Genomic DNA, 16,868 nt, shown 5'->3' with positions numbered 1-16,868 from the left:
ATCATCGATGAATAAATTATTCCTAAAACCCTTTTTAATTAATCCAGCCTCTTATAGTCTTCAGACCAAAAATTGTTAATTCATCTGGTAACTATATAAAACCATAATTTAATTTGACACATTGGTTAGCTAATAATCTAATATAATGTTTCGAAAACCCTACCAGTTATCGAACTAGTTATTATACGTGATATCAATAGTAAAAAAGTCATTCTAGGAATTTATATTTTTCATTTTGCGATCATGTTTAGACACATTTTTTTTTAATTTGGTTGTACAAGTTTTGATTATGACTAAACAACGTGATATTCTATTAGAGATGAAAAGATGTCGCATCAGAATTTTATATATGTTCTTCACTTACTAATTTTGAAGCTTTTCATTATCGTTAATCTAGCTATGATTAATATTCCATTTGTAGAAATAATAAAATAATAAGCGATATAATAAGAAGGTAAAAAAGGTAAGATTGAAAATTAAAATGCTAGATCAAATGGGCCGGCCACTCGACCCAACTTATTTCCTTCACAATCCCAACGACCAAAGCCCATATAAGTAAATAACCATCGTCTTCATTTGTCCCCTACCTTAAGGTCCTTATTCACTAAAAGCCCATATATGTATAAACAAACATAATCGAACCGAATAATAGTCTTGTTTATGTTTGTCAATTAAGCTTTTATCGGACAAGCAAACGATTCACGAACAGCTAACCGAATGAAATTTCATGTCCGTGCTCGCTCATTAAGGAAATGAACTTGTTTGTGAACGATTCTCAGACACAAACGAACGAACACGAACAATGTTTTATTTGAGTGGAGTAACCGATAATGGTTAGTGTCAACGTTTCAGTCCAACTACCAAGTCGGCGCTGGTGTTTTATTAACATTCATTTTCATATGCTAATTTTATGTATAAATTATCACATAAAGCTTTATAGTTGATTAAGATGTATACGAAAAGATTTGAGAAGTTATTAAAAGTACTAAAAACCTTTAATGAACAAACATAAACAGACAAATAATAACAAATATATTCAGACTTAAATAAACATAGTACCAAGCATACCCTAACATGGACTCTATTCTTGTTCTTTTATTTAGTTAATCAAACGAAATTTCTTGCTCATATCCGATCATTTATTAAACGAATGTACGTAAACGAACCTCCCGTTATCCAGTTCACGATCAGTTCACCAAACTATCTATTCTTTTACTCTTTTACGACACAACCCGGTAGCAAGCCCATTGAAATCACAAGATAAGGAGACAAAAATCCCATAAGGATAACGCAAACAAATTGTTTCCACTTCCAACTTCCAATCTGGAGAACAATCTCATATGATAAACGCGACATGTCTCTTCTTCTATTTGCAGCCTTCATAACCTGCAAAACCCCCATTAACAAATTCACTCTAAACCCTAATTCACCAAAACCCTTCAAAAACCCACCTTTTCCCACAAAATACTCAATCTTTAGAAACACCCATGTCTTAAATTGCTCCAACAATGACCTAATTGATGAATTCACAAACACCCATCAAACCCAAAATCAAGAAAATGAAATTGAAGAGCTGGGATTGTTGGGTAAGCCATCACCAATGCCTGTTAATGCACCCGAACCCGAAACCGAATACAATAAGCCCGATAAAGATGAGGCCTTGGAGCCCTTTTATAAGTTCTTTAGAGATGGCAAATCTGTAGAAGAAATTAGTGATTCAGAAGATGTAATTGAGGATAGTTTAGTTGATGAAAAAGAGGATAAGATGGTTTCTGTAGAGTATTATGACCCGCAACCGGGTGATTTTGTTGTCGGTGTGGTGGTTTCCGGGAACGAGTATAAGCTTGATGTTAATATCGGTGCGGATTTGTTAGCGACAATGTTAACGAAAGAGGTGCTTCCTTTATATGATAAAGAGTTGGATTCTTTGTTGTGTGATTTTGAGGATAATGGTGAAGAGTTTATGGTGAATGGGAAGATGGGAATTGTGAGAAATGAGGAGGCGTTAAGTGGCGGTCCGATGGCAGGGAAGCCGGTTGTTGAGCAGGGGACGGTTTTGTTTGCTGAAGTTTTGGGCAGGACTCTTAGCGGTAGACCGTTAATTTCCACGCGTCGGTTGTTTCGCAAATTGGCCTGGCATCGAGTGAGGCAGGTTTTTTTCTCATTTCTTCAAGCTTTTTGGTGAAGTCATAAAAAGAATAAGATTTTGAAATTTTGATAAATTTTCTTGGATCAATAAATTCTATATGTGTGACTGCGCAGTGTTAACTTTAAAAAACATCTATGACTTGTATGATTCATGCTAACTCATGCTAGTCACTTTTGTATCCAGGTTTTATTTTTGTTATGCACAATGCACTTGATTTTTTGTTGTTGTTATAGTTGCACTAATATCATGGTTCTTGCAGATTAAGCAATTTAATGAACCAATAGAGGTTAAAATTACAGAGTGGAATACTGGTGGTCTTCTTACAAGAATTGAGGTTTAGCTCTAATTATCTTGACTTTCTCACCACTGTATATATTTTTTAGGAATTTTTGTTTTAAGAGTTTTGATTTTTGTAGGGATTACGTGCTTTTCTTCCTAAAGTTGAACTCGTCAATCGTGTTAATAACTTCACCGAGTTGAAAGAAAATGTAAGTTACTTCACTATTTGGCGGTTATTAGCCGGATCATTTGGCAGTTATTGATGGGAATTGTTGATAAATGTAGGTGGGACGTCGCATGTATGTTCAAATTACTCGAATAAGCGAGGAAACAAATGACTTGATTCTTAGTCAAAAGGAAGCCTGGGTTGGTCTTTTTCTCTTTTTTGCTTACATCATCATGAGTTTACTGTCTCTTTTCGTTAAATTTTGTATTTTTACCACATTATATTTTTATTTTATAAAATAATTAAAAAAATGTTTTCCTATTGTAGGGTTAAATACCATAGGGGTGGGATCCGGTACAAATAAAATTAGCACACTAAACATACAAAAAACTAGAGTAATTACAGTTATGAACTCGAGTAATTATGTTATAAAAATAATATAGTGTAATAATAATTACCCTAGTGTTAAATTAATTACTCTAGTTATTTTGACACTTTTCATGATAAAAAGTCATTTGTATTTGATCCAGACCCTAACACTAAGATGCCTTTTTAGTTTTCAAAATAAAGTCCCTAAATTTGTTTAAAATGTCATAAAATGTTTGTTTTATTATGGAATTAACCCTTCATTATAGTCTTAATAGCGCTCTTAATGAGATTATTCTGCTTAACGTTGTTGCATTTGTATATAAAGTTCAATATCCTCTATTAAACAGAAGATACAATGATACATTGCAGTTATGTACACTAAAAAGAATTCATGGCAATAATATCTAGAATGTGTAACATTTACAGAATACAATACATCTTAAAGAAGGAACACTTTTAGAAGGAACAGTGAGGAAAATATTTCCTTATGGTGCTCAAATAAGGATCGGTGAAAGTAACCGAAGGTGATTATATAATATAAAAATACAACTTTTTGACTCTGATTTATTTCTTCATGTTTCTCATTAGCTGTTCTTATATTATTTTCAGTGGATTGCTGCATATATCTAATATCACTCGAGGAGACCTTGATTCCGTCACTGATGCACTAGCGCTTGATGAAAAAGTCAAAGTTTTGGTTGTGAAATCAATGTTCCCTGACAAAATCTCTCTCAGGTTAAATGACAAAACTACCCTTTGTCCCTTTCGTCTAAGTGTTTTAAGTTTTTTACTTTTAACATATTGCTTATAAACCTTTGATCTTGTGAAACAGTACTGCAGAGCTTGAGAGTGAACCTGGCTTGTTCCTGTCAAACAAGGAGGTAATTTATATCTTTCATTTTTTTTTTACCAAAATGCGCTTTTCTCGATGCATTAATTTAAGGTTGTTTTTATTATGCAGAAAGTATTTTCAGAAGCTGCAGAAATGGCAAAGAAGTACAGGCAAAAGATCCCACCTGTTTCACCTACTCGAAAGACGGAACAACCTTCATTGGACGCCTTGCCCTTCAATGATGAAGAAAATATGTACGCAAATTGGAAGTGGTTCAAATTTGAACGAGAAGACGAATGAAAAATGACAATTTTACCCTTGGCTGACACGCAACGAAAAACCGAATATTTCAACAGTGTTCGAAAGCATTTATGGTATCATGAACAGGTTATTTGTATGTTTGTAAATGTCAGATTCTGTATCAAGTGTCTGTTAAACAAGAAATTAGAGGTTATGTTGTTTGTTGTGTTCCGGGAGCATGACAATGTAGTTAGAGATGCAGTTTATTGGGATTTAACTTTAAATTATTAATTCGTATATTTTTTTTATCTTCGAATTCTCTTATAGATTGAACATCCTCCTTCAACTTTGTTACCTGATGAGACCACTGTAAGTTTGAGTGCTGGTTTTCCTAACAATTAGTAATCAAATTCTATATTAGGGAAACTGTTTTTTAAAAAGAAGAAATTGCCTTCGCCTGTTGATTTGAGCCATAAATGAAGTGGAAAATAAGCAACAAGAGTTTTAAGTTTTGTTTAGATGATGATGTTTTGTAGTGAATTCGATTAATAGCTTTGAATTCTGCATTTTTGTTATACTGAAATATTAGTTTGGGAGCTTGCAATGAACATTTTTGAAGATTCTTGTGTGTTTTTCTTGATTTAAGTAAAGACATATGCTGTCTTCATATTAAAGACCGAGTATTTTTTTTCCCGAACAGCACGGATAAGTACTCTTTGATTTCAGCAAATCTTTTCAGCAAATACGGCTGAAAAGACTCGGATAAGTACTCTTTGATTTGGCATTGTCTTGTGTTTTGATTTCAGCATAACGCTAACAAAAATGGAAAACACTACAGACCGATTTTTCATGAAATAGAACCAAGCAACACACAAATTATCATCCATAAAGATAACATAATACTTAAATCCAGTTTAATAGGTATGATATGGACATCAAACATCATAATGAACCAACTCAAATGAGGTTGTCACTCATCTATTGACTTCGGGCTTAAACGAATAAATTGATATTAAAAGACTTGCTGAGCCATACTATAAAGCGAATGAACCTAAAGTTAGATAATTTGTAATGTGTATATATATAACAAGTTGACATGATTAATATCTATCTATGATCTAGCCTAAGAGGGGAATGTTATATTGTATGCCACTTATTTTAATGGAATTAGTTCTACAAGATTGACGGTAACTTTAAACCGGCCATTTATTTACTTAATTATGTGTGCTGATCATCAGTGTTTTATAAACCAAACTAGACCAGCCGACACATTGATCAGAAACCACACCAAGCACCGGTTCTACCAGTTGACATCAGACCGCTCATGGTTGAACCAACATGCTACAAAACTTATTAATAATGGTTAACAAAACTCAGGATAAAAGTTTAAAACCAAGATTCATTATTCTGTATATTAGTTCTACAAGATTCATTAATCATTATTTATTTTCCCTGAACCAGGCATTTCAATCCCAAACCTAAAACAAATGACCAAACTAATAACTAAACCAAATCCATGCACAAAAAGAAAAACTGAAAACCAAGTTTTCATTTTTGTTTCAGTTTGTGCCCGAAACCGGCCTATGACCAGCCATTAAGTCCAATATTGAAATACATAATCTATGTATATATGCTAACTACAATAATAAAGCCCTTATGTATCTCTCTCACTTGGCTAGTTGATCGCGACAGCTCTTGTAATTCGTCATCAACATTGAATGCCGCTTCATCATTTGTGTTTGGAGATTGGCATTGATGATTGTATGTGCGTCGGTAGCTGATATGATCTAGTCTCTTGAAGTTGAAGTCTTCTTCCTCTTTGATTGAATCGGTTTGGTCCATTTTGGCACATGTTTAACAACATTCCACACATACTCCATACTCTTACTTAAAAATAGCTTTCATCTCTTCCTGGCACTCTTTTTTAGCATAGCTCATGGCTTAATCGTCAGACCATTGGCTTGTATTGTCACGTTGATTGCACTTATATAACTCAGAAAATTATTAACTGGACCTGCCATCATGTGCTAATGTGATAAACTACAGTCACTTTATCTGCTTACCCTCCGGCACGTTCCCAAGTGATTTCTCTGTTAGTTTTGGCTGCTTTATCTAAAGACCTCTGGCACCATCTTTTAGGACATCCATAGGCTTTTTATATTTTCCTTCTTGTAATTAGCAGACTCTAATTTCTCGTATTGTATTTCCAACTTTCAAAGTTTAGAATAGACGTATCGTAACGTTTTCCTCTCTTAAAATCTTCCTAATGATAAGTTTCTTTTCGGATGGTTCCCGTGTTTTGTTAATCTTTAGGTCTTCTGAGTATCATAATATAAGGTTGGCACGGTTGTCCCTCAGAATCAATTAACACAATGTGAAAGAAATTAAACGAAAATATATGAATAATTATGTATTATTGATTTGATATATTATTACAATGGGTGCCGGAGATGGGTATTTATACCCACCGGCGGTTATTCCGTCAACCGTTGCAACCTTTCAATAAGCGACGTATCACATCGTTTCTAACTTCCCTATTTACAATATGTTCACAAACTATTAACTAATTACAATTTACACCCTAACTTTATTAACTGAACTAGTTAACAAAGTTTAACTAAACTATAATAAACTAAGGGATTAATTTAACGAGATCGGGATTATTTCCAACATGCACCTTTAGTTATACATGAAAATCAACAACATAATACATCAGACACTACCCATTATAGAATCACTTGGCACATAGAATTCGCGTTACAGTAGTGTAAATTTTTAAAACAAAAACAAACCCAAGCACAGTACCCTAAATTTAAACCAACATCTCAAGTAAGAGTTAGAGTCCTCAGCATCACAGAGCTCAATGCTGCTATTATTAAAAGAAAAATGAAGTGCGCAGGCTGTTGCAAATCGTACTTATACATAAGAATGCTTCGATAGAGGACCACTTGACATCATATCTCTGCAAGAATTAAAAAAAATCAAGAACTTTGAAAATTATGATTCTGCCTAAAGAAAGAAACAAACATCAGCAACATCTATCTTGCTTATAGAGAAAATGGAAAATACAGAACTGGAGAAGAGTTATATAACCATAAAGCAGAGCGGGGATTTATGGGCTCGAATTGTATAATTATACAAGACTAAAACTCATCATAGGTAAATTTGGTTATAGATATATAGTGACAAGATAATATATTCAGACTAGAAAGGGGGCTTCCTCTTTGATATAATATATTCAAGACAAGATAATTAATTAACAAAATATGAAATACTCACAAAAGTTTGCATCGTTGTTGAACGGTATATTGAACATACGATCAATACGCCAAACACTTATATAACACAATTATGCATACATTAGTGCTCATGAATGTGAGTGTAACTCGTCTTGCCACATGAGCTAATTTCTTGGAATCTTGTATTCAAACACTTAAATAGAAGTTAAAGAGTAAAATACCACGTGGTTTACTTAGGAGGCAAAATTTTAAAGTTAATTCTGTAAATTCTGTAATTTGCTTCTAAGGTATCGTAAACATGACTGGAAAGAAAAAAAAAGTATAGTTGTAACAGTAGTGTTTTGTAGCATCCTAGCCTTGACATATAAATTAAAGAAGATATATACTATACACGTGATAAATAAATATATTTATAGGCTGGTGGTGATAAATATGGGATAGTTTTCAAAAAAAAAAAAAAGTTTGTATTGACAACTTCTGCCTAGTTGTGCCATAAAACACATGGGATGGGATGTCTGCAGGTTCCAACTAATGTATACGCACGTACATACTGTCATACTGCATACATACATCCTAACATCCGTATCTATATCTATACTATAGCATACGGGTGCCCGCGCAATGCAGCGAGAAACACATACCTAGTAACCTAGGTAAAACAAGTTTATGGGTGGTCGTTGTCCGATTTGAAACCGTAAAACCGTTCAAACCGGTCATTGTTTGATTTCATGGTTGATAGTTTTCATTAACTTTTAGCCGGTCGTTTTCTTCAGTTTCGGTTTTCAACGACAAAAACCCGTTACTAACAGTTTGGCCCACGGTTTAATGTAAAAACCATCAAAACCAGAACGCAAACGTCACTATGTAAAATCTTATTTTTTTTAACTACAAAAAATATAGCAATATCATACTCAAATTAAAGAAAAAAATATGCTCGTTTTTATTGTGTAATTTCTTTAAAAAAAATTAACGTATGAAAAGGTTATTAACGTTTAAAAATCATGGGGAAAGTTAGGTTAAAAATGAAAATAAAAATCACATATTGAAAGATCTAGGATCATAGTTGTAAGTTTGTAACTATTTTTAAAATTTACAAAAGTTAAGCAAAGTGAAGGAGCCAATGCTGTAACTATTATTTAATAACGATATGTAACTTTTTTAATGAAAAAGTTTGCCCTTATCCTAAATGCATCGAGGGTTGTATCATGTGTTAATTGATTTGTAAACTCTTAAAAGAAAGGTGTATTAATTTGTCCATGTCTCATATTATATATATATATATATATATGGTTAGGTTAAAATAAAAACTCACTTGAGTTGTGAAAACTCTAGAAACTCATTCTCAACCATATGTTTTTAATTAAAGTTTAAATCTTGTGGTCCACAATTAAAGTTAATAAAAAATGTAAACATATATATAACATTTTCTCTCTCCTGAAAACATATATAAAAATTAGTAAAAAATGTTTAAAAAATAGCAAAAAAATGTTTTTTTGATTTTTCGATGTTTTGAATTAAATGTAACATATATTACATGTGTAACATAAAAAAACGATGTTACATAGTGTTTTCACAACTTAAATGGGCTTTCATTTTATATTTTCACTAGGGTTTTCAAAAAATACTTACAAGTTTGCCGCCTCCTTTTTAATCCTATATTATTATTTTATTTTCAACTTTAAACCAACGTCCACCCCCCCTCCCTGGCGAATTTTAAACAACATTAACTTTCTCATGCGTTAATATCATAAAAACGATTATTTTATTCCCTTTAACTTGAGTATGGTATTGCTGTAGTTTTTTTTTTCAATAAAAATAATATGTTACATTTAGGTGTTTACGGTTCAATTTTGACGGTTTTTAAGTTAAACATGTAAGCCAAACCCTTAACGATATTTTGTCGTTGAAAATAGAAAGTGAACCATTGAAAATTGACACCAAAAGTTAAAGAAGAAAACCAAACGTGAAACCTAACTGATGACCAGTTTGAACGGTTTAAGTTTTCAAACCGAACCATGAACATCAATAATTATTATGTGATCACCACCTGTGTTCAAATACTCGTTGCATCGTGTGGGGACCTATTTAATACATACATACATCCTAACATCCATATACCCATATATATATATATAAATAGAATTTCTTGGACTTGCCTGCTATTTTTGTTGAAAAGTATAAAGAAAACGGGCTGCTCCGGTGAGAGATGGGACAACTCCCGCACTAAGTAAAAACATATGCCAAAGCTGTCAAAAGAAACAACATTGTTCAATCATAAGCCATAAAAGATATGACTGAAGTGCACAACCTCCTCAAGGTCGATTGGTAGAGCAAATTACATGTGCAAAATGTTCATGTCCCATGAGTGTGGGAGTGAAGAACCTTTGTTGAGTCAGTTTGGATTAATTGAATACTTACCCAGTAAAACATACAAGCCCAAGTATCCAAAGAACAGCACTTGTCCAACTTGATTCCTTATATACTATCCACACCTTAAATTAATCAACACTTGTATAAGTACTAGAAATTAATTAAATCAGAAAAAAAAAAATCTGGTGAATGGTAGGTGGCATACAGATAAAGCCACAATGTGAACGTAGAGACAAACCAGCGTTGTTATCATGCACCTGCGAGAGTATATTAATATCAAATTTACACACGCGCATAAAAATAAAAAAAATAAAAATAACCCTTAGGAAGTGAAAAGAAGTTTTCGGTGTGAGCACTTCTGCATAGAATGGGAATCCAAGAACAGAATACGCGAAAATTATAAGCCCCAGTAAGCAACAGCTTAATGCAGTCATAATTACTTTTGCCGTAATTACATGAGAAAACTGTGCCACACGTCCTATATTGACATCTCTGCCAAATATATATAAATAAAATTAGAAGCATATGCCTTGACACATTATTTGATGAGACTTATGATTACATAAAACTAAGAGAAAATATTTATGAAAAGAGTATACGATTTAAGGAGTATGACTAATGTCCTTTATTCTTACCGGTTTTGACGTCGCACCAACACAAAATATATTGGATCTTCTAAAGATTCTTCAGGTGACAAGTTGAACAACAGCCAAACAATGTATCCACAGGTAACAAAACTATAAAGAGGAAAAAAATGAAATAAAGCACTTAAACTTATATACTTTGAAACATGTCACGTTTCACGATCATAAGCGAAAATAAGATTACCTTCCGAACCAAAATACTGCAATCATATAAACAACTCTCTTGATCCAGTTGGATTCCTTGTAGAAAAACCAAGCCTAAAAAAGTGTACAACCAGATTTGAGTACAAATGATTTGACTCTTTTCCGGGAGAAAGCATAGCAACCTCACACACACACATATATAAGGATATATAAGGGTAAGATGCTATACAAATAAAATTAACCTACTAAACATACAAATAACTAGTGTAATTATTGTTTTGAACTAGAGTAATTTTTCATAAAAAATAAAATATTGTAATAATAATTACTCTACTTATTTGTATTAACGATAAAAATCATTTGTATTTGATTCATACAAATTACATATATATATATAGGGGTGAGATCAAGAGAAAACTCTCTCTCTCTCTCTATATATATATATATATGGGAGGGTTATCCTAAAAATAAGTAGTTTTCTAGAAAGACTAGGAATAAATCATAGTCATTGGATCATATTAATCAATGATTGAGATTTAAGATTAACAAAAACCAATATAGTTTCCTAGAATTGTTCTTTCACCATAGGTTGTAATACCACATGTCAAAAATCTATTAGTTCTTACTTATTTTTATTTGAACCATTATATATATATATATATATATATATATATGACGCCCTGCTTGCGGTGCGCACATATAATGTATATATGTGTGAACCCTTGGGTGGGCAAAAGTAAAATTGCACTAATTTTGACGTTATTTTACTAATCACGTGAAAATAACGTTAAAAGTGGCGGAAGGTTAATCAGGCATCATGTGGTGGCGTTGATAGCCGAAAGACAAGGGCACATGCACCAATCAGCCGGTGTCCCGATGATTGAGTGCTATGTGTCTTATGTCCAAGGCTTGATTCAAAACTACTATCGAGCCGGGGGTCTCACCGGAAGTAGCCTCTCTATCCCTATGGGATAGAGGTAAGGCTGTCTACATCTTACCCTCCTCAGACCCTACCATAGCATTGCTATTGGTGGGATATACTGAGTACGATGATGATGATGATGATATATATATATATATATATATATATATATGGGTTGGTACTCATAACAACCAAACATTTTTTAATTTTTTTTATATCTTAACATTATTTGAGACTAGTTTTATCATATTTAAAAAAAAATTTTGATCACATATAAATCACAAGTTTATACATGTGTAAAATTTATGTAATATCAAATTTATATGTGTAAAAATTAATTTTCATATTGTAATCGTAAAAATAGATCTAAAAGTGATAAAACTACACTCAAATAATATTAGCATACAAATTTTTTTTATAAAAAACGTTAGTTATTAAGAGTTATTTAATGTTCTTAAATAATTTAAGAGTTCTATAATGATACGCATCTTATATAGGGTAATAGTTAAATATCTAAGAAACAAAAAATTGAAGTCTTCTAAATGAAATTAACTTGCTCACCCCTATAGGAATTACAAATGCAAGAAGATCTGCAATCATCACTTGTGTCCACCTGCAACAAAGTAATAGAATATGACACTCTATTTGTTATTTTGAAGGAAACCAATTCACAATAACAAATAATAGCAAATGAATTACTAATTAATCATCAAAGAAATTGAACAAACTTAGTTTTGTCCTTATTTATATCACATCATGTATTAGTAATCGTTGTCGCTTAACAAAAAATAGCGCTAATTGTTGTCTATTCACTATTTGGCGGTTAATTAGGGGTGTCATTTGGCGGTTATTGATGGGAAATTGTTGATAAATGTAGGTGGGACGTTGCATGCATGCTCAAATTACTCGAATAAGGATACAGATGACTTAATTCTTAGTCAAAGGAAGCTTGGTTGGTCCTTTTCTTTTAGTTCTATTATTCTTTTAGGTAGTGTTTTCAGTTTTCGTATGCTAATTAGAGAAAAAAATGAATGGCTTCTTTTCCCATGAAATGCAAAAGATCAAAACTTTTTTGACAATTACTTTTCTATTTTCAAAAATTAATTAGAAAGCATGCTTTTTTATTGTAGCGTTAATACCATAAAAAAACTAGCATACGTTTTTAGTTTGTTTAACATGTCATAAGTATGTTTGCTTTTAATGGTGTTAACCCCTTATTATAAAATCTTAATAAAGCTCTTATGAGATTATTTTGTTTAATATTGTTACATTTGTACAGTTGCACATGAAAGTTCAATATCCCTTATTAAATAAGAGATACATTTATACATCAATTTATGTACACTAGAAAAGATACATGTTAACACTCATTTCATATACAGGTCAACCAAACCGACCATTGATATTTATAATGGGAACATTTACAGAATTCAATACACCTTAAAGAAGGAACACTTTTGGAAGGCACAATGAGGAAAATTTTCCCTTATGGTGCTCAAATAAGGATCGGTGATAGTAACCGAAGGTAATTATATAATATCAAAATACAACTCTTTTTAGTTCTGGTTCATATCTTCATAATAATTATTTTTCAGCGGATTATTGCATATATCTAATATCACTCGCAGAGAAATTGATTACGTCATGAATTCTCTAGCGCTTGTTGAAAAAGTCAAAAGTTTTGGTAGTGAAATCGATGTTCCCCGACAAAATATCTCTTGGGTAAATGACGAAACTACCCTTTCGTTTAAGTATTTTGTTTATTTACATTTTATAAACCTTGATCTCGTGGAACAGTACTGCAGAACTTGAGAGTGAACCGGGCTTGTTCCTGTCAAACAAGGAGGTAGTTTGTGTTTTTTGATTTGACCAAAATGCTCTTTCCCCGATGCATTAGTTTAAGGTTGTTTTTACTATGCAGAAAGTATTTCCAGAAGCTGCAGAAATGGCAAAGAAGTACAGGCAAAAGATCCCACCTGTTTCACCTACTCGAAAGACGGAACAGCCTTCATTGGACACATTGCCCTTCAATGATGAAGAAAATATGTATGCAAAGTGGAAGTGGTTCAAATTTGAACGAGAAGACGAACGAAAATGACAATTTTACCCTTGGCTGACACAAAGAAAAACGAAATATCAACAGTGTTCGAAAGCATTTATGGTATCATGAACAGGTTATTTGTACGTTTGTATATGTCAGATTCTGTATCAAGTGTCCCTTAAACAAGAAATTAGAGTTTATGCTGTTTGTAGTGTTCCGGGAGCATGACAATGTCGTTAGAGATGCAGTTATCGGGATTAAACCTTAAGTTCTTAATTCGTATACTTAATGTAGTTAGAACAGGAACATGTAGCGTGATTCGAGTAGCCAAACTTTCGTTTGAAAGAAGTTATCAGATGTGAGATCTTTGCCTTTGAAGTTTTCAGATCCGGTTGCATTGCCTTTGTAGTTTGTCTCATTCTTTGCCTGATATTAAGTTAAAAGTTGGGGGAATTCAAGAGAAGCAAGTGGAGACAATCAATTAAGGATTGAATTTATGACATCAATCATGGTATAAACGATGATTCGATTTGTACCGAGTTGAATGCATAGGATGGTAGTTAATTAGATTAGAAGAAAAGAAAAGGCAATGAAGAAAAGGAAGGTTAGATACAAGAGTTTAAGATTTTGTTTTGAGGATGATGTCTTGTACTGAATTCAGTAAATACTTAATAGCTTTGAATTATGCATTTTTGTTATGGTAAAACATTAGTTTGAGAGTTTGCGATGAACATTTTATTGAAGATTCTGGCTGTGAGTTTTAATTTCTTGATTTAAGTAGCTTAGTTGGGAAAGCATATGTTGCTTTCTTGTTAAAGATTGATTTCAGAATCAAATTGCAATTTGTTTTAGTTAATGATTATAATAAACTTTTATGAAAGCATGACGTTGCTTCTTGGTTAGTTTGCATGAAAACCAAATTGGGGTTTCTAAAATCTAGCAGTGTTCTTGATTTCCCAAGATTCTTAAGTCTTAACCCAGCAGAGTTTATCAAGTCTGAAAAGCAGAAATCGCAGTTCGGTTTCAATTATACCTGGTTCCAAAACTGAATCGCATGTTTTAACATCTGTTATTGGATTTATGGATGAAATTCATTATTTTGGGTCAAAAGTTTCAAGCACAAACTTATTAATAAATGGTTAAGTTAACAAAACCATTATTCTGTATATTAGTTCTACAAGATTCAATGATTCATTATTCATTACTTTTTTTCCCATAACCAGAACCAGACATTTCATTCCCAAACCTAAAACAAAAGACCAAACTCATAACATAACTAAACACAAAAAGAAAAACTGAATAACCAAGCTTTCATTTTTGGTTTAGTTTGGCCCAAAACCAGCCTATGACCAGCCACTAAGTCCAACACTGAATCACATAATCTATGTATGTCAAGTTGTCAACTACAATAATAAAGTCCTAATGTGTTTCTCTCACTTGTATATCTCAGGCTTCAAGACTCCAATGTAAGGCAAGTTTCTGTAGTGTTCGTCGAAATCCAATCCGTACCCCACAACGAAGCAATCCGGGCACTGTCACACATAAAAATATCTTCTCATGTCTTGAACCACACATAACTTATCTAATATGTTATATGTCATGTCATCATAAAACAATCTAGGACAACTTGTAAACCAATAATAATAACTCCATTTTCTCATTTGTTAAGCTAAAGTTATGGCTAACATGTCATTGTCCGTATGTCAAATTAATAACAAGGTTTATCATATATCACAGGATAATTGAAAAATGCCCAATTCAGATGCTACAACTAGACCAAACAAACTTATTACTAATAATAATATGTATCTACATCTATATCTGCATTTGTGTGTATATGAAAGAGAGAAGAAAGACAACCTCAAAGCCACTATAGAACTTGCCATCACCCAAAAGCTCAAACTGAACCGTTCTTCTTGATGGTTTATCAAGAAGAGTGCACACTGAAACAGAACTCGCCCCTTTACCTTCCAAGTAAGCAATCAGACGCGAAACTGTGTTTCCCGTATCCACAATATCCTCAACCTGAATCAAAATTATTTGCATCATTAGTACTGTTAGATATGACACCAGTACCTCATTGACACCAAAAATACTGATACCCGAATTTCTGAAAAGATGGGTGCCCAATACCATACCAAATTCATCGGTACCGTATCTGTACTCGTTACAAATTGCCCATCTCTATATGGTATCAGAACCAAAAATACCGATGCAGAATTTCTGGAAAAAGCAGGTACCCAGCATTGTACCGAAATTCTGAAAACCCAATACTGGACCAAATTTATCGGTACCATATCTACACTCGTTACAAAATACCCATCTCTATATGGTACCAGTTAGAGGTGCAAATGAGCCTAGCTGCTCGCAAGGTATCCGAGATTGACTCGTTAAAAAGCTCAATCAAGCCCGAGCCCGAGCCCGAGCCCGAGCTCAAACTCGAGCCTAAAAAACGAGCCCTAGCCTGTTATTTACATAATTTTTTAAAACAACATTTAATAATTATTAATTAATATATATTATGTTATGAAAAAAATAAATAAATATTACTAAATAATATATATTATTTCACACATAAAATTATAATGGAAAATATATATAAAAAATAATTTTAATTATAAAAAAATAGTAAACGAAGCTTGAAAACCTTCTTAGAGCTGGAAACTAGCCATAGGTACCGAAATTACGGATTCCAAATTTCTAGAAAACGCAGGTACCGAATCCATGGGTACACACCAAATTAAATAGCAATATCATCTTCAATAAACTAAGATTTATCAATCAATACAACATGCAGTTCAATCAATCGTACCAAAACGACATGTTTTCCAGTAACATCGAGTTTCACGTCACAAGAAATCTTGGGAGCACCACTGGAAACAGTTCCAGAGCCGTACGATTCCGCTCGAACAAAATCGACGGTGACCGGCAACTTGATGTTGCGTACGAGGTCGGCGAGGAAGAGAAACGCGCCGGTGGCAACGCCGACGATGACCGGAGAAGAAGAGTCCGGCGAAGAGAAGTCGTGGGTGATTTTGGAAGCTAAGTCTCGGACTTTCTGCAGGAGTTGCTCCGGCGACCATAGGACGGTCAAAATGTCGTCGTCGATGGAACTGCTGGTAGTAACCATGGTTGGTTTTTTTAGAGGGTTTTGAGATTGGGGTTTAGGGCTTTGAATTTTGGTTGAAAAGAAAAGGTTTATTCATAACAAAAGAAAAAACTTTTTGAAAGAGTGTGTGAAATGGATCACAAAATGGATTTTTTTTTCTTTTTTTAATTTTTGGCTTGAACACCGTCTTCTGACGGTATTCATGCAATTTGTGTGCATGTGGGTGGGGCGATATAGCTTTATCATCGGGTTTGAGTTTAAAATTAATAATTTTTTATTATGTCGTGTGTGTAATATATATATGTGTGTGCTTATACTCATCATATATATATAGAAGTATAGTTTGAAAAATCTCTTAAATTGA

General features: G+C 33.0%; 2 protein-coding genes across 3 annotated transcripts; one reads left to right on the top strand and one right to left on the bottom strand.

Moving 5' to 3' along the window:
• Nucleotides 1-1,317: 1,317 nt before the first annotated feature.
• On the top strand, nt 1,318-13,636 carry LOC143619994 (protein PIGMENT DEFECTIVE 338, chloroplastic-like). Of its 2 annotated transcripts, none has more exons than XM_077091802.1 (8): nt 1,318-2,152; nt 2,409-2,483; nt 2,566-2,637; nt 2,714-2,794; nt 3,390-3,487; nt 3,573-3,698; nt 3,796-3,844; nt 3,925-4,328. In XM_077091802.1, exons 1-8 carry the CDS (start codon nt 1,355-1,357, stop codon nt 4,093-4,095), a joined length of 1,470 nt encoding a protein of 489 aa, XP_076947917.1. In that variant the 5' UTR covers nt 1,318-1,354; the 3' UTR covers nt 4,096-4,328. The 2 variants fall into 2 exon arrangements, with proteins under 2 accessions (XP_076947917.1, XP_076947916.1); XM_077091801.1 differs by lacking the exons at nt 3,796-3,844; nt 3,925-4,328 and adding exons at nt 13,152-13,200; nt 13,276-13,636 and having other exon boundaries at nt 1,325-2,152.
• Nucleotides 13,637-14,828: 1,192 nt separating this feature from the next.
• LOC143619903 (uncharacterized) lies at nt 14,829-16,566 on the bottom strand. The gene is made up of 3 exons (XM_077091724.1): nt 16,208-16,566; nt 15,256-15,420; nt 14,829-14,927 (listed from the first exon to the last, which is right to left on the bottom strand). The coding sequence occupies exons 1-3, from the start codon at nt 16,523-16,525 to the stop codon at nt 14,829-14,831; spliced, it is 582 nt and encodes a 193-aa protein (XP_076947839.1). The 5' UTR covers nt 16,526-16,566.
• Between the last annotated feature and the right edge of the window lie 302 nt (nt 16,567-16,868).

Source organism: Bidens hawaiensis, unplaced genomic scaffold, assembly GCF_021521415.1.
Source record: "Bidens hawaiensis isolate Kalapana, Puna unplaced genomic scaffold, B.hawaiensis_p1.1 tig00002525_1, whole genome shotgun sequence".
Taxonomy (NCBI): Eukaryota; Viridiplantae; Streptophyta; class Magnoliopsida; order Asterales; family Asteraceae; genus Bidens; species Bidens hawaiensis.
Note: the sequence above shows the minus strand (reverse complement) of the source record. Positions and strands in the feature narration are given on the sequence as shown.

Coding starts and splice junctions, on each gene's coding strand:
- LOC143619994 (XM_077091801.1), top strand. CDS start 1,355: ATGTCTCTTCTTCTATTTGCAGCCTTCATAACCTGCAAAACCCCCATT. Junction 2,153..2,408: donor CCTGGCATCGAGTGAGGCAG/GTTTTTTTCTCA, acceptor TGGTTCTTGCAG/ATTAAGCAATTTAATGAACC. Junction 2,638..2,713: donor TCACCGAGTTGAAAGAAAAT/GTAAGTTACTTC, acceptor TGATAAATGTAG/GTGGGACGTCGCATGTATGT.
- LOC143619903 (XM_077091724.1), bottom strand. CDS start 16,525: ATGGTTACTACCAGCAGTTCCATCGACGACGACATTTTGACCGTCCTA. Junction 15,421..16,207: donor CTGGAAAACATGTCGTTTTG/GTACGATTGATT, acceptor ATTTTGATTCAG/GTTGAGGATATTGTGGATAC. Junction 14,928..15,255: donor AGTTCTATAGTGGCTTTGAG/GTTGTCTTTCTT, acceptor TATGTGTGACAG/TGCCCGGATTGCTTCGTTGT.